Consider the following 25,417-nt stretch of genomic DNA (forward strand, 5'->3'; position numbering starts at 1 on the left):
AACCTGAAGAAAAGTGGGGGCTAGTGGTAGAATTTAGTTCTAAAAGTCATAGCAGTAGAAAATACTGCCAAGACTGGTGGAGCAGTAGTTCCCAAACTTTAGATTGCATCAGAATCACTTAGAAGGCTTGTTAGAAACAGATTGCTGGGTCCAGCTCCCAGAGTTTCTCATTTAATGGATCTGGGATAGAGTCCAAGAATTTGCATTCCTCACAAGTTCCCAGGTGACGCTGATGTTAAGGAACCCCAGGAAGAACCTTCAAGAATACTAAGGCCAGGAACGAAGTCTGAGTTGCCTGGCAACTCTCAAAATCAGAATAGCCCCATAACCCTACAAGCACAGTGGAGAGACAAGCTAGATTCCAAATCAGAGCCCAAACTGCAGTAAAAGAAACAATACTGTCCAGTTTTGTTTTTCTGTATTTTTGCTACTTACCAGTAAAGAGTTACATGCAAATTTCATAAAAGCAAGTATCAAGAAAACATTCTACAGCAAAGTTATAGAATTTAGAAATTAATGCTAGGCACAGTGGCTCACGCCTGTAACCCTGGCACTCTGGGAAACTGAGGCAGGAGGATTGCTTGAGCTCAGTAATTCAAGACCAGCCTGAACAAGGGCAAGACCCCATCTCTACCAAAAATAGAAAAATTAGCTGGGTGTGGTGGCACACACCTGCAGTCCTAGGTACTTGGGAGGCTGAGGTAGGAGAAGAGTTGTGAAGTTACAGTGAGCTATGATCACACCATTGCACTCTATCCAGGGTGAAAGAGCAAGACTGTCTCAAAAAAAAAAAAAAATTTAGAAATTAAGCATAAGAGCTGGTAGCAAAATACAAAAAAGAAAAAGGGAAAAAAAAAAAAAAGCAATGGCATAGTATATCTTCCCAAGTGCCATCATAATATGCCAAAAAGTACACTTAAGAGAGGATACACGGCCAGGCGCGGTGGCTCACGCCTGTAATCCTAGCTCTTGGGAGGCCGAGGCGGGCGGATTGCTCAAGGTCAGGAGTTCAAAACCAGCCTGAGCAAGAGCGAGACCCCGTCTCTACTATAAATAGAAAGAAATTAATTGGCCAACTGATATATATATAAAAAAATTAGCCGGGCATGGTGGCGCATGCCTGTAGTCCCAGCTACCCGGGAGGCTGAGGCAGAAGGATCACTCGAGCCCAGGAGTTTGAGGTTGCTGTGAGCTAGGCTGACGCCACGGCACTCACTCTAGCCTGGGCAACAAAGTGAGACTCTGTCTCAAAAAAAAAAAAAAAAAAAAAAGAAATTAATTGGCCAACTGATATATATATAAAAAATTAGCCGGGCATGGTGGCGCATGCCTGTAGTCCCAGCTACCCGGGAGGCTGAGGCAGAAGGATCACTCGAGCCCAGGAGTTTGAGGTTGCTGTGAGCGAGGCTGACGCCACGGCACTCACTCTAGCCTGGGCAACAAAGCGAGACTCTGTCTCAAAAAAAAAAAAAAAAAAAGACAGGATACAGTCCTGAGTCTCAGAAAAGGGCTATACCAACCATGGACATAATCTTTGCCTAACACAGTTAAAAGCCAGCTTCTTCTAGGGAAAAATGTTACCATAAAATTTACACCATCATAAAAAATGTGTATTATATTTACCCCAATTTTTTAAAAGTATATAACATCACATAACAGACATCTAAAAACTTGGAAACCCAGGTGGCATTATGGAAACAGGTGCTCATTTACCTCTTTGACTGAGAATTCCTTCAGGCCTAAATATTTCGGGAGTTTCAAAGGCAAAAATGCAGTCACTTTCATGGACTGTTTCCAGGTCGTCGGTATCACAAAAGGAACGATGGAACCCATCATAGTACATTTCCGTTAACACGATCTAAAAATAGGAAACATGTAAATAGTTGGATAACTAGAAATTTAATACTAATTGATTTCCCAATTCTTTGAATTTCTCCAGACCATCAGGATTTGCAGTGTATGAGAGAGCTCTGAAACGTCTCATAGAGCCCGCATTATCTGCCTTTAATGAGAGAAGCTTGGAAGCACAATACCCTCTGTAATTGTATAACAATATATAGGCAGCCCTCCATATCCATGGGTTTAACAGCCATGATTCAACCAATTACAAAGTGAAAATATTTAGAAGAAAAAAAAAGGATGTCTGCGTCTATACCGAACATATAAAGACTTTTTTCTTATGATCATTCAGAAAAAATACAGTGTAACTATTTACATAACATTTATATTGTATTAGGTATTACAAGTAATCCAAAGATGATTTAAAATATATGGGAGGATATGCATAGGTTATATGCAAATACTATGCCATTTTATATAAAGGACTTGAGCATCATGGATTTTGGTATCCTCAGGGGGAGCTAGAACCAATCCCCCAGAGAAATCTGTACTCTGACTTCAGAATTTCATGGCACTAAATCCAGAGTTCCTCTAAATGTTTGTGTAAAAGAGACCCAGGAGATTATCAAGTCTAACCCCTTTGATTCACTGAAGAAGAGAAGTCTACAGACTTGCCTAAGATTCTACACTTATCTAGTCTCATGTCAAGGATAGAGTCCACATCTGACTCTGAGACTTTCTCCACCATTATTTCCCTCTTTTCAGGTTAAATATGTCAAATACCCATAGATATCTGCATTGGAAAAAAAAATTAAATAACCCAAATGTCCAACAATAGTAACTAGTTAAATATATCATAGCCCTACTAAAATTATAAAGTTATTAAGAAGAATGAGCTACATATTATTTGCACTAACATGGAAAGATCTAACTAAATAAAAAGCAAGAACAATATTTGTAAATGATTCCACTTTTATAAAATAATGTAGTATATACATAGAAAAAAATGTGAATAAATACTATATAACAGTATTAAAGTTAGTAACCCTTAGTACTAAGAGATTTAATATGAAATACTTTCACTTTATGTATTTCTGAAATGGTTGAGAATTTTATAACAAAACAGAAAGACAAAAGATGTGGAGAAAAACAACGGGGACTTTTAAAGACTTCAGCACACGCTCAGTAGCACTGCCTAGTGAAAAAGCACTGGACTGGGCATGAGGAGGAGGTTCTAACCATGTTGCCACCAACCAGCCCTGTGGACTTCAACATGTCACCTGGTTTCTCTGAGCCTCATTCAAATGAGGAAGGATTGGACTGGACCCCCAAGGTCTCTTTTACCAGCACTAACATTCTGAAAATCTACAAGGTAAAAGGGGTTAGTGGCATATTCTACAAATAGGCCAGCAAAAATGTTCCTGGCACATTTTCCTTCTAATGAATTTAATAATCATGTTGTTTTTCTGCTGGTGAACACATGCAAGTAAAATTCACTCTCTTCAGCAAGCTGAGGTCGAAAGAAAACCTGTAATTATTTCACCAATTTAAACCACATGCAAAAAAAGCCAAACAGCGCTAGAAGCTTCAAAGATACGAGCAGATTTGCTCTGGACACTACCAAAGCCTCTCTCCCTGTTGTTCTGTCTCTCCCCTCATCCTGAAGGGGAAAAAAAGAATCAATGAGCTCTTCAGAGTAAAGAAGAATATGAACATTTCATCAACGTGACAGTACTTGGCCTGTGAAAATGTAAGATATTTGCTATATTAGGGCAACACTGCTGGTTGTTATTTGTTTTACTGTGGTAACTTCCCAAACAGGGCCACCTGAGGCTGAAGTATAAAACACCTTTATTATTTCAGTGATTACATAGCCATTTCCAGAAGCTATCTAGGGAAAAGCTATTTAGCCACTGAGTCATCTTTTCTTAATAAATCTTAAATAAAGAATGTTTTCCCAAATAAAACCATAATACTGAATTGAATAAAAACCGTATGCAAAAATATGTCAAGTCACAAATAGGCCAAAGCATTTTCGTCAATTTAAATGTAACCACTTAATCAAAGACATACCCCAAAAAGTGGCAGGGGTACAACTTTCCTTTCTGTTATATGAACGAGGTAAGAGACTCTGGCACAGCTTTAATAACAAAATGAAATGCACTGAGCATTTATTAAGCAGAGAACATTATACTAGCAAGAAGAAGTTTATTCTTATCACTATAACAGGGAAGGGGTTTCTAGTGTCACTGCTCGGATTTTCTAAGTCTCTTTAACTGTCAAATACCACAGGGACACTCTATTGCCCGTACATGCATCCCTAAGAATGATTTAAGAGGGGGTAAGTATTTATACTTTATAAACAAAGCTGTAAGAAGGTCTTGGTGTAAAGTCATAGCTTTGCCTTTTAAAAAATAACACATATAAAATTAAATGAAGCATGAAAAGTTTCTTTACATTTTACTCTTTTAAGTCTTGATTTTTTTTCCCCCTCAACACTAAATACAACTGGTTTTAAATTTCTATCTAACCATATTTGGCAGATAACTGCAAAAAATTCCAGAACAGAAAGCAATACTTTTGTGGCTCATGTGTGATAAGTCTTAGCAGGCTTATTACCTGATCGGTGGGGATCTTTGTTTCCATAGACACTGCTTCCCGAAGTCTGGCAACAGTCCCAGACAGAGGCACAGCCACACCAATCCTCATGCAGTGAGAACATTTCCCTTGATACACTACAGTGACATAGAGAGGCCTGTACAGATCAAAGTCAGATCTTCTCATTAGCCACTTATGTCAACTAAAATATAGAAGAAGCAAAACAAGCTTGATCTGAAATCACAAGACTAAAGCTAACCCACACCTTTATTTAAAAGCCAAATGAAAAATCTTCATTTGGATCTAAGTAGAACTATCAAACAATAATCAACACCTCTGGAAAAGGCAATCTTCATAAAACAAAATATATCCATATTTGGTTCTGTGCTTTGTGTTTTCTTTAACTCCTGGAAATTTTAAGAAACATTTTAAAGCAACTATGAAATAAGAATGCAATATAAAGTCTCTAGAGAATTTAAAAGTCACCCAACCACCCTCCCATCTCCCCCCATACCATCTGTGGAGGGCAGACTGAACCAGACCACAGCACCTGTTTGCTAGTCTCATGTGGCCACTCACCCTGCAAACTCAGACAGGCATTTATTTTTGTAAGGTTGTAACAATGTCTGTTTTCAACTTATCATTAACCCCATTACTTGTCCAAATAAGTAATAAGACCTAATAATTAGAGCCTGCAGAGGAAAAGGAACACTGTAGGAACAAACAGTCTGAATTTTTACTAAATCTGTTCTTACCTTGTATGGGGTAGAGGAATTGGCAAAGAAATGCAGAGGAAAGGGTCAAAAGTGTTGCTCTGTTTCTGACAATGAGGACATGTCAAAGAAGATCTTCAAAAATAAAAAGGTAAGACACAAACATTAAGATCACCTAACTACATCAATTAAACAAAATAAGAAGGAACATTTAATTTGCTCATACCTGTATTGGGCTTGAAAAAGTTCTTGTACAAAAGTGCTACAGATAGGAAAAGATGGTCCCTCGGGCATATCAGTCTCTGATGGTGGCTAAAAAAAAGAAAGCATAATTTCACAGCCCAGAAGTAACAATTCTTGATTGAAGATGAACCTAAAAAGTCACAAGGGTCTTTGACTTCCTTTACATGCTCTGCACCAAGTCCCGAAGCTTCAGTGACAAGCACCTGCTAAAGTCACCAGAACACGGCAGACAGGACGTGGATCACTTGGACTCATCTCCTCAAACAGACTTTGCATTTCACCATGTTTATCCATCTCTCTGCCCAACTTAGGCAGCAGAGCAGCTCTCCTTCCCCAGGATGCTCCACTCTCCCTCCAATGCTCAAAGCCCCCACCCAACCTCTTCCAGAAAGTAATCCCCAATCACTTTGAAAGCAATGATGTTTCCAATACGTAAATTCTCAAGCACGTAATAGCTGTGCTATTCATTTTGGTGCCTAATCGCACTCTATTTCATAACTTCATAATTTATATAACCTTTTTATGTCCCTCCGTCTAACAGTTACTGAGCATCTGCTATCACATGCAGAGAGCACTGTACAGGACATTAGGATGCAAAATAAGTAAGACACAGTGCCTGACCTTGAGGATGTCTCAGTTTGGTGGGACAGTCAGCCACACGCATATAGTCATATGACAGTATAGAGTGTTCAGGCACAAAAGGACCTTGAATCAGAATAATTTAACAACTTACCAAAACTAGAAATTTAAAATTGGAAGTACACAGCAGACTTATCAAAAAACTTTAAAAGCTGCTTGGAGGAAGCAATTCTTTAGTCTTAATTATTTTCCATTATATAAATCACTTTATCCATCACATTAAGGCTACAAGTATAAAAATTGAATGACTCAATCAATCATTACATTTCTCAGTAAGAACCCTGTGGGGATTCAGTTCCTATGCTCAAATACAATCCTAACAGCAGAGACATCCACACATTTCCTTTCTGATTATGTATTCATTCTAGTGATCTCTAAGGCATGTCTTATTAGAATAGAAAGTAAATGTATTCTGCTTTAAAAACAGTTTAGCAAGATGGAATTACTTATAATCTAAAGATAGTCATATATGCAAGTGTTTCCCCTCTCCTTAGACTGTAAGTCCCTTGGGGACAGTGTCTCTTGTATCTTACATTGCCAACACAGTAGTAAAAAAGGTAAAATAGTCTTTAAGTATCCAATGAATTTTATACTCACCCAGAGGTTAGTCAATTTCACTGTATTAACCAAATACACAGGAGAAGAATCTACACTCTCTCCTTACTCTGTTCTCTGATGCTCACTGCTCCCTGACTGCCTCAGAGGAGGCTGTGTCCCTACCTTCAGAGGAGGCTGGCCACTCTGCTTCACAGCATGATTGAGGTCTTCATGAACTCGGTCCAAAAGCCACAGCAGAAACTCCTGGGCGTCATGCTGGGAATTACCCCGATACTGCAGTGCATTCTTTGACACGATACTCTACACAGGTAAATAAATCGACATGCACAGCTGTGAGTTTCTGGCTTTAAAGATAAACTATTTATTAATATTTGTAATCCCAAAGAGGGATAAAGATCTCAAGGGTGTTAGAGAGAACTTCCCAGAAGGACAGCAATGTAAAAACAGATGCTTACTGTAAAACCTCACCCCCAGAAACATGTACCAAAACCTTAAAATACACTTATCCACCAATCCTACTTTTAGGAACACATCTAAAGGAAACCATTGGAACAGCATGTCAAGACTTCTAGAAACTGCACCTGTACCCCTTAAATCTATGCAAATAATTTTTTTTAACAAAATGACTTCAAAGAAGATATGCATCACTGTTTATAATAGGAAAAAAATGGTAATAACTTGAACATCTTAAAAACGGGAATTGATTGAATAAATTACGGTACAACGACATGACATAACCATTCTAAATAATACAGCTACATTAAGTAAAAGAAAAGTTATAAATAAGCAATGTGAAGTGTGCATGTATTCTCAAAAAATTCTATGTATGTGTGTAGACATATATATACAAAGAAAAGGTTCTAAAATGACATGTACCAAAATATTAAGTGTTATCTCTGGGTAGAAGAATTACAGGTGCTTTTATTTTCATTTTTCGTATTTTCCAAATTTTCTACAATGACTACATATTACTTATATAACAAAGTGGTTAAAAATTTTGTTTCAAGCTTTACAATAAGATTTATTTAAGTAGATTTTGCTAAAATGCTAAACTTTTATGTCAGATACATTACAGCCTCAAGATTCATCACTCATTCAACAAAGAGTGACATTATACAAGGTAAGGGTGACAAACCTCCAAAGAGATGAAAGCAACAATGTAACCTACTGCAGAAAAGTCAGGTAAGATAGGCACGAAGACAGTCCTGTGGAATGACAGATGAAGAGGTTGCTTGCCCACATAATCTCAGTGAAGGAGAATACTGATCAGAGACAACTAAAAGAGAAGAAAAGGTAAGGAACTGGCTAACTGCCAGAAGATCATTCTTTATATCGAAGAAGCTTAGTTGTAAAAGAAAGGGGGAAGGATGCTGTGACCATCTGGAGGGGGGACTTACAGAGCAGAGGGACCTCCATGCTGAGGGAAGAAGCTAACAGGAGGTACCTGAAGAAAGATAATTCTTCCGTAAGGGGAGAAGGAGGGACTAACTCAAAAAGAGGTAGAGAAATTAGCCTTAAACAGAAGGTGGAGGGACAGAAGAGAAGGATGCAAAGATAGGTATGGATTCAGATAAGCTACAGACAGGAAGGTAGGGAACCTGTCCTCTTTAGTTTGTTTTGTACTGTGTGTTTTGTGGAGGAAGCAGAGGACAACTGCCAAGAGAAGTCTCAGGTGTAGCAGGCTAGTGACAAATCTCACTGCATGTAGTTGGGTCATGCAAACTGCCAGAAGCAGAGGGCAAGCTTCTGTCAGAACTCACTCTCTTTCTTACTTACAATGAATGGGAAGTGAGGGGGGGGGGGAGTTCTCAACATATACATCCCGAAAAACAAATCAACTGAAATCAAACTCTATGTACCAAAAGCAGATATTTTATATACAGCGTCCATTCAAATTTTAGGGTGGAGACAATATTTAATTATCAAGATTGCATTAAATTTACTTATGCTTCTTACCATTATCGCTTCAATTCATCCAGCACTTATTCACCAATTGCTGTGTACTAAGGCATCATGCTAAGGCTGCTTAACAAGATTTTTCTTGGGCACGACTAAACAAGCAACAGGACTTGTACAACCCTCCGTAACTAGGGCAAAAACTGCTCTGGGTCAGCCCCACCCTCAATCACTACATCACAAACTTAAGGAAAGTTAGGGAAAAGAAAACCTCAATGCACATACACAAAAGCTCCTCTTTCTGCCTCTTTTTACTCCTTACAATGGTCACTTCTTCCACTGCAGATACCCAGGGGACAATTTAATTTATCTCTCCCCAAGACAAAACAAAACATAGAATAATCTAGTAGCCAATCCTTTAGTATGTGTTACAGAAAAAGAAAAACAGTGGGAGACAGGAAACCTGACTTCAAGCCCTGACTCTGCCACAAACCACTGGTTTTTTGAGGCAACTCACTGAACCTGTGACTCCTGGTTTATGAAATGAGATGAGACTTCTGCATCTCAAATCTTTACCCAAGCTCTTCCCCCACCCAGACTCCCAGCAATGATATGGTTTATGTTGTGGGTTATATCTGATGCTGCTTTGGTTGACCAAATTTTTCATAATTAGGACATCATAATTTAGGACATCATTTGATGTCCTAAAATTAATCCTTCTATATTTTTGTAGTTTAAAAAAAAACAGATTATCACTGTCATCTGTAAATAGAAGTATTGATACCATTTGAGAAATTATTTAAACTTGTCACTTCTATGAAAAACAGAATGTAAACCTCCCATATCTGTGTCTATTTTATAGAACCTGGATACAGTATTTGTTTGGAATGTTAAACTTAGTCTTATCAGCTTAACTCCTACATATCCTACTATTAATAAATCTGACCATTGCTCCAATTTTCCCCTCAACTGGGATAATCCTTAGCATATAGTTACTAAACAATAAGGTAAAAGTCAAAACATGGTGTTTCATAAAATTTCTCCTTACCCTTCAAATAGAAAGAAAGCATTCCCCCCACCCAACCTTCAGTAAAGAACAAAAACATGAATTGGAAACATGGGTAAGAAAAGAAAAAGGATGAAGTCTACATAACATAAGAGCTATAAAATTAGACATGAGGTTCTTTCTACCCATAGAGTCCTAGTAAAGAGGCCACAGCATCCCAGGCCCCAGGAAAAAGACACTGACTAGTCCAAGACAAAGTCCTTTACCTGACCTCAGGAAGAAGAAAACAAAGCAATGGTCATTAGTAATTTCCTCCCATGGGGAATGGATGTGATAATATTGGTCTGACATGACTGAACAAGAGTTGGGCTACTCTTGTGGGAATAATATAGCTTGTAACACTCAGTAAACCCAATCGTCACTTATTTTCTTTGATTCTATGCCAGAAGAAATGAAAAATTTATTTCTAGTGATTCTGGGTAAAAAAAAAAAAAAAACAAAAAAAAAAACAGAAGAACTCAGGAGGACAATATTATTTATACTTATAGAGAAAGAAATAGATGAAATGTGACTACCTGGCTTCATAGATGGTAACTGAAAGTGAAATTTGGAGGTTGGAAATAAAAGAATGATTAGCACTTGTCTTGAGATAAGTTTCACCTTTTGAATCTGACTGTCAGGATACCTGTTAATTTAATGAAGAATAATTAACTGAAATGTAAGGGATGAAATTCATGCAAATGGGTAAACGGTAAAAATAGGTATGACCCATGGAAAAAACAGTGATAGAGAAAGTGTCCATGCAATAGTATGCCACAGAAGGGTACAGAATGCAGCCATGACCAAATGAGCTCTCTGTGGCCTTCATTCAGTCCTCTTCCTCATCTTCACCTCCGGTGGGGAGGTCTTTTAACACAACAGCACAAATTCATCTGTAAGGCCCCCAGTATTAGCCAGCCAAGGCAACAACAGGCTCTTGAAAGAAACTCAAAAGCCTCCGGATTTTCACACCTATTTTCCTTATAACTGAAATGGCCTCCACCCCACCCCAAACCCACTCTCTCACTCTCCTTCCTCAAGAGGATGAAGCAGGAACCCTGGTAGGAAAGAGGAGACAGAGAGAAAAGAAAGGAGGCAAAGGGAAAGGGGCTCCCATCAAGGATGGAAGGACAACCCAATGAGAATAGTAGCAAATGCCACACACAGCCCCTGGACTCTGTTTTCCACAGGAAAGTTTGTTATTCCTGATACAGGCTGAGTATTCCTTATCTGAAATGCTTGGAACCAGAAGTGTTTCAGATTTTTTCAGATTTGGGGATATTTGCATTATACTTACCAGTTGAGCACCCCAAATTTGAAAATCCAAAATGCTCCAACAAGCATTTCCTGTGAGTGTCAAGTCGACTAACACTCAAAAAGGTTCCAAAGTTTGGAACATTTCGGACTTTGGGATATGGGATGCTCAACTTGTACATAGGTCATTCCTGATCCTTCCAGACAGAAGGGCCAAACATAGGATAACCCAAGTCCAGGTTCTTCCCTCACATCCAAGTTCTTAGGATCCAAACTCAGAAACCAAATAGATTTGGATAGCAAAGAATGTCTCATTAATTTCAGATTTTAAGCCGATCTGCATGTACTACAAAGACCTGGTGGCAGGAACTCATGGCTGAATAAAGACTAGGAAAGGGGTATATATTCCATGCCTAAACGAAAAAGCTGTAATAAAGGGGCTGAGTAACAGTTACTGTACTCAAAGAAATTATAACTGATATGTGAAACCACAAAAGAGCTGAAGTATGGTCAAGAGCTAGGATATTAAAAAGAATATCCTACACGTGCATGGGCCAAACAATGAGCAAAAGCTTTCCCAACAGAGCATAAAGCTATACAAGTAGAAAATACAGTAGCCAGAGAATACCTCCAAGTATTTAAACAGTGGTTGGAAGTGTCTGCTAGAAATTCAGTAGAAATGAAAGACTAGATTGTGGATACCTGGGTGCAAGTTCTCTTTCCACCGCTTTTTATCTAATGTGTGTTTTCTTGGAGCCTCGGCCACCTTTTCTGCAAAATGTGGATGATAATACCTTTCTAAAAAGATTACTGTAAAGTTTTAATGAGATCCTAAAAGCATTTTATAAACTCCAAAACTCTGCACAGATACTATTATATAAGTTTCAAAGAAAATCAAGAAAAAAAAGAAAGGAATCACCCTATGGTGCTATATAATCCTGAAAAATACCAAAGAGAAAGAAGAGGAGAAAATATGTAAAGCACTAGTTATCAACCCTGGCTGCACGTTAGAATTACCTAGGGAAACTGAAAAAATAAAAACCATGTCCTGGCAGCAGCCTGCTGCTAATTTTTTTTCCATGTGTGATTTTTTTTAAAATGACTCCATTTCTAATATGAAGATGGCACTAAGAATGAACATGGCCATGCTGGAAAAGCTCTGGAGTTTCACTTCCAAAAGCACTGAAACTATGGGAGGCTCCTCTGTCATAAGTGCATTATATTACTTATTACATTGTGTTTTATTCATATCTCCAAGATATATAATCTCATACGTATCACTAGACAGTGATCATGAATAATGTCTTATTCAATGTTATTTCCAATACCTAGCAAATATGCAACTTGGCATAAAAAGCAAAAATAACAGTTAATATTTAATGCCTGATACAGTGCATTAAATAGGTGTTATTTCCTATAAAATTCACCCTTAGGAAATTCTTTATGCTGTATTATTATTTATAGAAGAAAAACTTGAGCTCAGAGAAATGAAGTAATTTGTCCAAACTTACCACTGTTCTTCAACCTCACCTGACTTAAAAAGCCTTAAAACATTTTTGTCCATAATCCTTCTTTAATAAATAAGGTACCTTAAAATGTTTTGTCCCCATATATGACTCAGGATCATTCAGGACTTGAGGTTCTTCATTCTAACCATCAATTCTCAATCAGATATAAAACATATGTTGGAGGCTGAACTACAGCTGCACCAACCCTGAGGCTTCCGGCAGTTTATTTGCTTTTAAATAAATCCTTATTAATCAGTTTTTGTTTTGTTGTCATTTGCATTTTTTCCTATGACTGAAACATGGCCCAGAAACAAAAATGCAGTTTATCTAATTGAGATGTTATTATTTGAGGAATAAGGAGGAATTCAGACTATGTAGGAAGATCAAGTTGCAGCATGTGAAGAACTATGTCTTGCCCGCCTGAGTGTCCCAGGATACTAGAGAAGCAAAGATGTGGCTTTGGAGAACTACATCTGTCTCTCATCAGCTAATGTAAAGGGAATGCTCACCTTGTAATGCTCAAGCTGCTCTGCTGGTGGAGATTAATTCTGACCGTCCATCCTTCCCTGCATGCTCTAAGTGGCCAAGCCTAGTTGACTCCAAGTTTAAAGTCAGCTCAGGTCACCAAACTGTGTTTATGTATCCAATTAAGTAACTCAAAAGTATCTTCGTTTTGGCCTCCCTGTCATTTTCCAACATAATTTAAAATTCTCTTCAACTATAGTAAAACAAATTCTTTTTTTAAGGAGGAAGAGGGAAATCCTGGCTTACAATGAACACAATCAAAAAAAGCAAACACCCAGTCCTGATGCAACTAAAAGGTCATCATATGGGAAGCGTGCAAGTCAAAACAGAAAAACTGGAATATCTATCTAAATATCTAAGAAATAATTATACATTCTTACTAGGGAACATTACAAATAGTTGAGGTAAAAGCATCAAGTTGTACACCTTAAATATGAACAACTGTCATATGTCAACATTTCAAAAAAGCTGTTTAAAAAAAACCAGACAAAACTATGGAGCCTTAAACCAAAGTTTTCTGCCTATATTAACCCTAAATCCAAAGCCCAAGCCAAGCTTTAGATATTACCACTGGCAGAAAATGTGACAGCAGCCAGTATCAAAGAAAAATGTGACGTGGAGAAAGAAAAAAGAATGTAAGCCTACAGCTACTACCAAGGGGCTTTTTAGGTCACCCTTGGTGGGAAGCGAAAGCTTAGCCCTTGGAAGAGAAAAAGGGAGTAGTAGCATCAGCTTCCTGAGCTAGTGAAGGGAGGTGGAGGAGAACATAGAGTCTGACTTATGAACTCAGCACGATGGCCCTGCCCAACAGCATAGCAGCATCATCCATGACAGCCAAAAAGTGGAAACAACCCACATGTCTACCAAGGGATGAATGGGTACACAAAATGTGGACTACTCACTCATATAATGGAATATTTTTTACTATAAAAAGAAACAAAGTATGATATACGCTACAACATGATTAACCTTGAAAACATCATGGTAAATGAAAGAAGCCAGATGCAAACAGCCACATATTATATGATTCCATTTATATGAAATGTCCATAATAGGTAAATTTATAGAAGAGGAAAGTAGGTTAATAGTCATCTAGGGCTGGGACATTGGGGGCAAATAGAGAGTGACTGCTAAGGGGTATAGAGTTCCTTTAGGCAAATAGAGAGTGACTGCTAAGGGGTATAGAGTTCCTTCAGGGGATAATAAAAATGTTCTGAAATGTGGTAATAGTTGCACAACTCCATGAATGTACTAAAAACCACTGACTTCCACACTTTAAATGGGTGAATTATATGGGAGGTGAACTGCATTTCAATAATGCCGTTTTTAAAAGAAAACATACTTATTATTTCATTCATAATAAAGCTTAAGAACAGACAAAACTCATCAATGGTGTTAGAAGCCAATTAGGAGGAACTTCTGGAGTGTTAGCAATGTCCTATTTCTGGATGATAAATTAATCACTTTAGGATAATACATAAAGTTGTCCACTAATGACTTGTGCATTTTTCTGTATGTATGTAAGACTTGCACTTAAAGTCTGGGTTGGTTGGTGGGTGGGTTGGTTATTCTTGCTAAAATGTTTCCATTACTCAGGTTTAGGAGCCAATGGTTGTTAAATGCCCAAGACCTGTGAGACTGGTATTACATGGCAATGCAGAGGAAAATAAGGAAACAGGCTCAATGACCTGCCCAAGATCTCAGCTGCACCAGGACTGATTAAATTCAAAATGCAAAGGTTCATGGATTTTCAAAAGGAAAAGAGTAGCCTAGCCCCCTACCCTAGCCATCCTCTCCCTTCTCCCAGCAATACCCTCTGAAGCTTGAGAGAATCCAGGAAGGGGTGGGGGAGAGGAGCTGTCACAACAGCCTAACCAGCTGCCTGACATCACAAGACAGCATGAAGGGTAACTAACCTCCCACTGGATGTAAGATAAAAACTACCAATGCTTCTTTTACGCCTGCAGGGGAATGAAACTATCCTCCTCTTTCCTTTCTTCCCATCACTATTAAAATCCTGAAATCATGGTGTTTTCCACGAGCTGTTGCCTTTATAGGAGTTTGTCTTTTCTTTACCTTATTGTATTATAACTTCCATGACATAAAGACTCCAAAATGAGGGAGATTTGTCACTGCACTGTTAAAAAGGGACTCTTATTTTAGGACAAAATTAAAGAACATTCCAACTTAATGTATCTTTATAATTACTAGGAGCAATTCTGGTCAGGGAAGAGGTTCTTACTATTGTTTTTCTCTATAGCTATAGAGAGCTATGGTCTTCAAATAAAGAAAAGGATGAATTTCCTTCTCTGCAGTTTAAACACAGCCTTTCTCTGCCCCATCAATGCTCAAAGTAAAACAGATACAGAAGTTAGTTCCCTGCTCATTCATTCACCCATGAACATGCACACAAAGGACAGGACTAGTAACTATGGAAAATAAGGGACTCACAGAATTAAAGGACTATACAGAATTGTTTGTCTTTTCATCTGTAAAGCAAAAATTATACTATATCTATCTATTTCACAACATTATAAGGAGCAAATAAAATAACACACTGTACAAGGCATATGGTAAGCAATTGTGTTAGCTATATGGAAAAAACCAAGAGAAATTATGAACAGTGTGCTACCATTTATCTAAATAAGAGAGAATATGAATACATACACGCACACATCTGCTTATATTTAAACACTGAAATAATAAATCAAAAAAATTAGGGACAAAAGGAATAAGGTGTAAGGATCAGAGACAGCTAGACTTTTGAATAAATCTTGTTTTATAAATTTGATTTCAGGCTACATATTCTATTTTTTATATAATTATGCAACAAAATTAAATTTTAAAAAGCAATCCCTCAAAATCAAAAGTAAAAGAGAAACAGTTTTAACTATACATCCAGTTGGTGACAAAACCACATCAAAAACTAATTCCAAGTAACTTTAAAACAGTAATTTGCACTGTACAGTCCTCATAGGATATATGGCATGGATAAAAAACTACCAAATAAATCTTTCTTAAGCCATTTTCAAATACTTATACCACTGGTAGCAGTACTGGGATTACTATTTTGAGATTCATGACTGCATTGTGGGAGAAGGCAAATGAGAACTTACACTGGTATTACAAATTGGACTTTTAGCATGGGAGGAAGGATACAGAGATGTAAGACCAATAATAAAACCCACCCTGAAACTCTGAACTGGAATTCTCAACACAAATTCAGGATTTATCTTTAAAAGAAATTACCCATTTCTTAGAAAACATGCGCACCCTTAATGCCTAGGCGATGGTACCCCAGCACCATTTGTCACCAAAGGAATAGGATTGCAGTATCTGGAAATGACTGATTACAAATATGGTGCAAGAGATGTATAAGATGAGCCTGAGTACCTTAACTTCCTTGCATTCTGGTTTGACATCACAGACTACAAGCATCGTGTCCAAAGGGTTTGGGAGCCAACTTGTCCCACTGGCCGAAAATGGGACAATTTGAGCATCATTAAGGTTAATAACTATAATTGACTGAACATTTCAAATATGCTTAAGCCGATGAGTTCATTAGGTTATAAAAATTTACTAACCACATTTGGAAATCAAGTAATTATTTTGAAAATCAGAAAATGAAGGAGAAAAAAAATATATCAAGCATTTATCTAGCCTTTCTCTCACAAAATTTACCTTGGCATAACCAAATAATTGGGCAGGTGTCCCTGTAGAAATATTCCAGCTAATGAGTGAAAAAGGAATGTTAGAATTATAATGTCATCATTTTCCAACTCTGAATAAAGAGATCAGGGAATAACCATTAATGACTGCTGACATCACAACTAGACACTATAGGCTTCCTGATGGAAGTTTACAACGCTACCCACACAGAGTAGTTTTACCAAAAGAAAAAAAAAAAAAACAACCAAGGGAAAAAACCCTCAAACTTGAATCTCATAATACCCCTAGATTTAACTACCAGTTTGCAGGAAATACAGGGACAGAGGAACATTTTAATTGAAGCTACTGGAATACAATACAAAAATCAGACTACGGGAAGCTCCACAGCAGTGCTCTTCAAAGTACAACCCACAGACAGGCACCCATCTGTGGACTTTTTGTTACTAGTCCATGATAAGCACAGAAATTGGGAGTAACTTTATGTCTACTGAATCTAATAATTTTTTTAATGGGGCTAGTCTTACATATGCCATTTTTATTTCACTTTTCTAGTAATTCATCTGTATTATATGTTACAAACAGTCCACAACAGATTAGAAATTTTAAAAATTAGTCCTTAACCAAATAATTTGAAAAGCCCTACTCTACAGGACAAACACCCAGTTCATTCAACAAATTAACCACAAGAAGAAAAAAAAATAAAATAGAGACAAACAGATTATGAGAGACCTAGATAGGTCAATCCATTGAAATTTTAGGATTTTATTTAGATCCTTATATAAACCATAAAAAAAATATACATACATGCATCTGTGTGTATGTAAGTGAGAGAGAGAGAGAGAGAGAGAGAGAATGAATGAGAATGAATATGAATCACAGAAATATGAACACTGGTGGATATCCAATGATAGCAAGGAATTAATGCTAATGTTCCTTAGGCAGATAATGGCATTATGCTTTTTCAAGCATCCTTATCTTTTAGAGATATACTGAATTATTTATGGATAGAAACATTTTTTGGAATTTGCTTCAAAAATTGGGAAGAGGAAAGGCAAAGGCTATAGGTGGTGAAATAAGACTGCCCACAAATTGATAACTGTTGAAGCTGGGTGACAGGGACGTACAAGTTCATTATACTAGTCTCCTCTCCTAGGTGTATATTTGAAATTTTCAAAAAGAAAAGTTTTCTGAACAGTTGGCTATTATTGTTATTATTATTTAAGCTTAACTAAGAGGGAAGTGTACAAGTTACCACAAGAGAGCTCCATATAAAACGTTATCTGAAGCCGGGCGCGGCGGCTCACGCCTGTAATCCTAGCACTCTGGGAGGCTGAGGCGGGCGGATTGCTCAAGGTCAGGAGTTCGAAACCAGCCTGAGCGAGACCCCGTCTCTACCAAAAATAGAAATAAATTAATTGACCAACTAAAAATATATATATACAAAAAAATTAGCCGGGCATGGTGGCGCATGCCTGTAGTCCCAGCTACTTTGGAGGCTGAGGCAGGAGGATTGCTGAGCCCAGGGGTTTCACTCTAGCCTGGGCAACAAAGTGAGACTCTGTCTCAAAAAAAAAAAAAATGTTATCTGCTTTCAAATGAGGGAGCCATTACTTCCAACTCCAAGGCCTAAGAGAACTTTAATGTAAGAGTAGCTTTAAAAAAAAAAAATCAATACTGTATTATATTTGCATTTTCATAAAACTACATTTTGTATAGGCTTTTTTAGTTCCAAATATTTTATTAGCTCTGGCTGTTCCCTTATAATCATTTTCTAAATTTAGAAACATAAAAGTAGCTTTTAAAGTGGACTTTGAAGAATATGTGTGCTCTGGACCAAGGAAGAAGAAAAGAGAAAAGGTAAGACAGATGGGAAAGTATGGGGCGTACGTAAATAAGAGTCAGCAAGGTGGGCAGGTGACTGTTGCCAGGCAATGTGTTAGGCACTGAACATATATTCCTCACTCTTTATCAATCCTATAAAGACTGTACTATTACTCCAAATCATAAAAGAAAGAAACATGGCTAAGAGAAGGAAAGTCACTTGCCTTAAATCTCAGAATCTGAGCCAAAGTCACTGACTCTACAGCTCTTTTGCTGTCTCCCACCACCTCCTCAGGGCAGGGTGGAAGATGGGGCCACATCAAGGAAAGCTTAAATGCCAGGCTAAGAAACGTATACCATATTTTTTATATAAAAGGGAAAGCAATGGCAATTTTTGAGAAGAGAAATAATGTAATTATGGGTAAACATTATGAAGATTAATGTGGCAGCAATAAAAACCATCAACTAGAAGAGACAGAGTTTAGAAATTGAGAGAGGGGCTAGAAGGCTCCTGTAATTATGTACTGAGATATAATGAGGGTAAGAACAAAGAGTTGAATTTACATGCAAAGATGCTATCCGGAATGCTTTCTCTCCAAGTAACTTTCTCCCCTGCTGAAAGACCCTCAGGCTAGGAGTCCCCCACCACCAACTCCAGATACACTGCAGTTTGTCGGTCCCTGGTTTCCCAGAACGACAAACAAAATCCTAGGCGTGGTCTCACAGGAACCACACTATCACATCCCCAGATCACAACACTTCTTTGAAGGTAGAATAAAAATCTTAAACATTTTTGGCAGCTACATCAGCCTATCACACACCAGTGACACATCCAGGACCTTTTACATACGTGAAAGCTATGGGGTAGTTCATCTTGGGACCCAAATGCAAGATACAAGATTCTATTAAATTTCAGCTGCTAACTTTAAAGATATTCATGGACCTGCATTCTTTAAGTTGCAGTGTATACTGTGTTAAGACACTTACAAATTCAATTAATATGCCTGCTAGGTCCTCCCTCATCCAACTCACTGGCAAAAATGTCGTTGGGGACAGGACCAAACACAGAAACCTGTAGTGTCAACTATAGAACTGAAACAAGCAGGTCAATAAAATAAGCACAGCAGTCAAAGGCAGGGTATCTGATGCCAAAGAAACTACAAGGCACAAGGAATGTGTTATCATCATCATGCTTCTTTCTTTGGGCTTTGGTTATCTGGGGATAAAGGGGAAGGGTACTGGAATGGCCATAGGTCTAGACAAGCACCTACATTATTATCACTTGTGATTTCTTAAATATTGTGCGCTTGTTTCTTCACTAAACACTTACTTATATCTTCTCATTTAATGCTCACAAATACTATGCAAGGTTGCAGTCCTAGCTCTACTACTTACCAGCACTGAATTCCATTACCTTAATTTTAAAAACGAAATAACAATGCCTTTTTTTTTTGAGACAGAGTCTCATTCTGTTGCCCCAGCTAGAGTGCTGTGGGCTAGAGTGCTGTGGCGTTAACTTTGCGTATAGCAACCTCAAACTTGGAGGCTCAAGCAATCCTTCTGCCTCAGCCTCCCAAGTAGCTGGGACTACAGGCATGTGCCACCATACCTGGCTAATTTTTTCTGTATATTTTTAGATGGCCAATTAATTTCTTTCTATTTTTAGTAGAGACGGGGTCTTGCTCTTACTCAGGCTGGTTTCAAACTCCTGACCTTGAGCGATCCTCTCACCTTGACCTCCCAGAGTGCTAGGATTACAGGCGTGAGCCACCACACCCTGCCAACAATGCCTCTTTGACAAAGCTGTTAAGATTAAATTAAAAACTATATGCATTCACTTTGTATATGATCTGGTTCCACACAAATAAACAGTATTTTCATTATTATGATTACTACTATTCCTTAAATCTCCTAAGAATCTGATGGCTCTGCCTTGCTCTTAAAGATTTTAAGAATAGCAAGAATTAAAGTGAAAAATTTACTCAGCTGGTGATGAGCTGACAAAGAAAGGTTCCTTCCAGCAGGAGATACCAACAAAAGCATTTCCTGACCAGCCCTATGAAATCGTGTACAGTGTGAACTGTTTGTTTGTGGACGCATTGTTTGCTACCATACGAGCTCAACAATTGGAGGGAAGATGCAACAGATGTTGGGTGGCTGGCCAATTCCTCTAGGAACTGCCACAGTTCATGGCATAAAACAATGATTTCTAAATAGAGAATGATCCCAATCAAATGAAAGACAAGATATCCCGATGTGCTCCACTGCAAAAATGTTGTTTGTTAAACATAAAAGGTCATGAGGAACAGCCAGTGAACAATTAATAAGCAGAGCAAACAAGAATATTTTTGCAGGAAGAAGCAACGGGGACAGGAACTTTAAATTACTCATTTTGAATGATTTCTTTTCCACTACGGAATATAAAAGGTTTTTTTGTAGAAACCATGAGGTCATTGTTTTCCAGAGTCTTTACTATAGGAAACAGCTGTGGGGACTACACAAACAGAGAACACTGCCCTATTTAGTAGCCCCTCACTGTGACAAGTGCATAGATGGGGACAGGAAAAATCCATCAAACCCCACACTAATAACAAAACAAAAGTATCGGAGTCAAACTAAAAACTTCAAGCCACACAAAGGAACATGTACAACAACTAACTCAGAACAAGCATCTATATTACTATATCTGTATTTTGACTTAAGAGAAACTTCCACGTTTAGACCAGATCAGCTCCTTTCTGCATGGGTCACAAAAACTTAAATGATTCACTTTGCACAGTACCTGAAAATGGTAACATTCAACAAACATAGCTTATAAAAAAAAGTCTTCTTAAGATTCTCATGTTCAAATACTGTATGACCTGTCCAAAACTGAACTTATCCACCCACTCCAGAACTGTTTTCCAATTTTGTTTTTCCAATCTTGAAAAGCACCATCGCAAAACACCATGTTTCAAAACCTTAATATTATTTTCATCTCCTCTTCCTTATTCACTTTTCACATACCCATAAAGCTGCCAACATTGTCAACTCTGCTTCTAATACATTTTGTATATGTTCAAAGGTCAGAGGAAAGGAGCAAGAGATAAGGAAAAGAAAAGACAGAAATTGAATCCAACCCAATCCACTATGGGGCATGTGACTCCCCCTATAATAATACCCAAGACTGTCAAAGCATCCATTGACAGAGAATACTATTATGTGATGCAGCTCATTCTATTTCCAGACAACTTGCTCATAAACTTCTGTATACTGAAGCTCACGAACTCCCTTTTCAAATTCTTCCCCTTCTCTTTCAAAGCTTAAAACTCAAGAGTAATCAAAGTCCTCAAGTGAGGTCTGACCCAAGTCCACAACAGAACTGGCCCATCACCAGCAAACCTATGTTTATAACAGAGGCTGGTCTGCAAGCTGTCCTTGGTTGTGGCATGTTCAGCCCGGACTGATCAACACATTGTGCACCTTTCTACAAACCAGGTGCAGAGATTCAATGCTGCATAAGACATAATCGCTGCGAACAAGGGAGGATGAAGACAGACAACAACTGATTTAGGAAACACAATCCCCTTGCCTCTGAGAGTGAGTTTTTCTATGTTTTTAAACAGTTCATACAACATGGGGATTATCTGACCCCTGGAAGAATGTATGAGTAAATCCATCCACTCCTGTTATCCTTTGCGGGAACAGGCAGTTCTTTAATAACTTTCAATTTCGTCCTCAGTTATCAGTTGATTTAGGCTTTCTTACTATAACATTACTAAAGTTCATGTTTTGTTGAAAGTTAGTGATTTTATCAGTGACAGGCAGGCATTCAGTAAACATGGTTACCTGTCCCAAACTAATGTAGATAGTTAGCATTAAAATTCACCAAGATTACTTTGCTTTTTGAAACTTGACACAATGATTCTAAAATGTGGAGAACTTTCTGAAGAATAGCAAGAGAAAAAATAAGCAATGATAATTCTATGCAGTAACAAAACACGAACTGATGAAACAATATAAAATTCAGGAATAAACCATAAAATTCTAAACATAGAGAAACCTTTTATAAATAAACAAGATGATAATGAGGTTGGGGTAACAATGGTAACAACATCAGTCAACACTTGCTGAGTACTGGTGGTGTGCCAGGCCCTCTGCCAAGTTTTTGTCTCATTTGTTTTCAAAACAACCTCGTGAGGTAGACATACCCTTATCTCCATTTTACAGATGAGGAAATTAAGCCCAGAGAGTTAAGTGCCAAAGGTCCGACGGCTAGCAAGTGGTACAGCCAGGATCTGAACACAGCAGTCTGGCCTTCGAGCCAAGCTCTTAACCACACACCCTACTACACAAGATGGGAAATGTCAAACCTTAAAATAAATCCCCACTGTACACATTCTCCAAAGTAAACTCCATATTCCCAAACAGGTAAACATTTTAGAACATGATAAACAAAAAAAAAAAATAGAAAAATTATCCTATATACAAGAATAATTTTTTCAGCTATATAGTAATAAAAGCAATAAGGGAAAGAGACAGGTTCAAAAATGTAAATTAAACCCTTCTTTAATGTATAAAAGTACCAAACTAAATTTAAAGAGCAAGAGAAAGAGGAAAATGTCTATATCAAATGCATCAAAAGTTTAATGAAGTTGTTACCTTACACACATATACATACACTCCATAAAGAGCTATTATAAAGTTTCAAAACAAAACAAAAAAACTTCTAAATCTCAATAGACACCATAATCAAGTGAGATTTATTCCTGGAATGAAAAGAGATTCAACATATGAAAATCAATCATGCTAATATACCACACATTAACAAAATGAAAGGGGGGGGGAGACCAAAAATGATAGTCTCAATTGATGAAAAAAGCACTTGACAAAATTTAATGCTCTTTCATGATTAAAAAAAACACAAAGCAAGCTAGAAAGAGAAGGAAACTTCCTCAACATGATAAAGGCCATATATAAAAAGCTTACAGCTAATATAATACTCAATGGTGAAAGCCTGAAAGCATTTCCTCTAAGATCAAGAAACAAAAGAAGGATGCTTACACACTTCTATTCAACATAGCAGTGGAAGTTCTAGCCAGAGAAATTAGGCAAGAAAAAGAAATAAAAGGCATAAAAAATAGAATAGAAGAAGTAAAATTATCTCTGTTGAAAAGGGACATGATCTTATATGCAGAAAGTGCTAAGATTCCACAAAAAATCTATTAATGCTAACAAAAATGAATTCAGAAAAGTTGCAGGATACAAAATCAACATGCAAAAACCAGTTGCATTTTTATACACTAGCAGTGAACAATCCAAAAAGGAAATTAACAATTCAATTTACAATAGCATCAATAAGAATAAACTACTTAGGAATAAAAGTAACCAAGGAGGGGAAAAAAAAAAAAACCAGTACACTGAAAATTGCAAAACACAACTGAAAGAAATTAAAGACGACATTAATAAGTGGAAAGACATCCTATGCTCACGGACTAGAAGACTTAATATTGTTAAGATGACAAAACTATCCAAAGCAATCTACATATTCAATGCAATCTCTATCGAAATCCTAACAGCATTTTTTGCAGAAATAGAAAAATGCATCCTAAAATTAATATGGAATCTCACAAGACTCTGAAGCAAAAATAATCTTGAAAAAGACAAAACTGAAAGACTCACACTTCATGATTTCAAAACTTAACTAAACATACAACTACAGTAATCAAGACAGTGTTGCACTGGCATAAAAACAGACATACAAAACAATGGAATAGAGAGCCCAGGAGTAAACCCTCACATATGTGATCAACTGATTTTCAACAAGGGTACCAAAATCACTCAATGGGAAAAAGAATTTTTTCAACCATGTTACTGGAAAAACTAGACAGCACCTGCAAAAGAACGAAGTTGCACTCTTACCTTATGCTAACCACAAAAAGTAATTTAAAACAGATCAAAAATCTAAGCATAACAGCTGAAACTATAAAACTCTTAGAGAAAATATAGAGGGAAAACTCCAGGACATTGGATTTGGCAATGATTTCTTGGATATGATACCAAAAGCATAAGCAACAAAAGAAAAAATAAATTGGACCACATCAAATTTAAAAATTCTTGTGCATGGAAGGACACTATTAAGAGAGTGAAATAACAACTCACAGAATAGAAGAAAATATTTCCTAATCACATTTCTGATAAGGGATTAACATCCAGGATATATAAAGAATGCTTACAACTCAACAACAAAAACGCAATTCAAAATTGGGTAACTGAATAGACTTTTCTCCAAAGAAGATACACAAATGACCTGAAAAGATATTCAACATTAGTCATTAGAGAAATGTAAATGAAAACCACAATGAGATGCCCCTTCACATCCACTAGAATGGCTACTACCAAAAAACCCTAGAAATTAACAAGTATTGGTGAAGATGTGGAAAATTGGAACCCTCGTGCATTGCTGGCAGGAATGTAAAATGGTACAGTCAGTAGAAGACAGTTTGACAGTCCCTCAAAAAGTTAAACATAGAATTACCATATGATCCAAAAGAACTGAAAACAAGGAACTCAAACAGATACTTGTACACCAATGTTCAAAGCATCATTATTCACAATAGCCAAAAGGTGGAAACAACCAAAGTGTCCATAGACAGATGAATGGATAAACAAAATGTGTTATATAAATACAATACAGTTCTTCAGCCCTTAAAAAAGAATGAAATTCTGATACATGCCACAATATAGGATGAACCTTGAAAACATTATTCTAACTGAAATAAGCTCAGCACAAATGGATTTTACTTATCATACAATTCCATTTTTATGAGGTACCTAGAAAAGACAAATTCATAGAGACAAAGTAGAATAGAGGTTGAGGGGAGTTACTGTTTAATGCATATAGTGTTTCTGCTTGAAATGATCAAAAAGTTCTTCAAATGGATAGTGGTGATGGTTGTTCAACACTGTGAATGTACTTAATGCCACTGATTTATACACTTAAAATGGTTAAAATGGTAAATTTTTATGTTTCATGTATTTTATTACAATAAAAATATTTTTAAATGCTAAGAAATAAATGAACAAAGAACAGTTATAACAAATTTAAATTATAAAACCCCTCATTCTAA

The 25,417-nt window shown here is 37.2% G+C and overlaps 1 protein-coding gene across 1 annotated transcript in view; it reads right to left on the reverse strand.

Moving 5' to 3' along the window:
- The window catches only part of USP31 (ubiquitin specific peptidase 31), a 67,100-nt gene that overhangs the window by 31,418 nt on the left and 10,265 nt on the right, over positions 1-25,417 (reverse strand). Inside the window, exons 2-6 of the mRNA XM_012780207.2 lie at positions 6,753-6,890; positions 5,377-5,462; positions 5,193-5,285; positions 4,459-4,594; positions 1,714-1,858 (exon numbers count right to left, since the gene is read on the reverse strand). Coding sequence (XP_012635661.2) covers positions 1,714-1,858; positions 4,459-4,594; positions 5,193-5,285; positions 5,377-5,462; positions 6,753-6,890 — 598 coding nt within the window. The remainder of the gene's footprint in view (positions 1-1,713; positions 1,859-4,458; positions 4,595-5,192; positions 5,286-5,376; positions 5,463-6,752; positions 6,891-25,417) is intronic.

The sequence above is a fragment of the Microcebus murinus genome, chromosome 19 (assembly GCF_040939455.1).
Source record: "Microcebus murinus isolate Inina chromosome 19, M.murinus_Inina_mat1.0, whole genome shotgun sequence".
NCBI lineage: Eukaryota > Metazoa > Chordata > Mammalia > Primates > Cheirogaleidae > Microcebus > Microcebus murinus.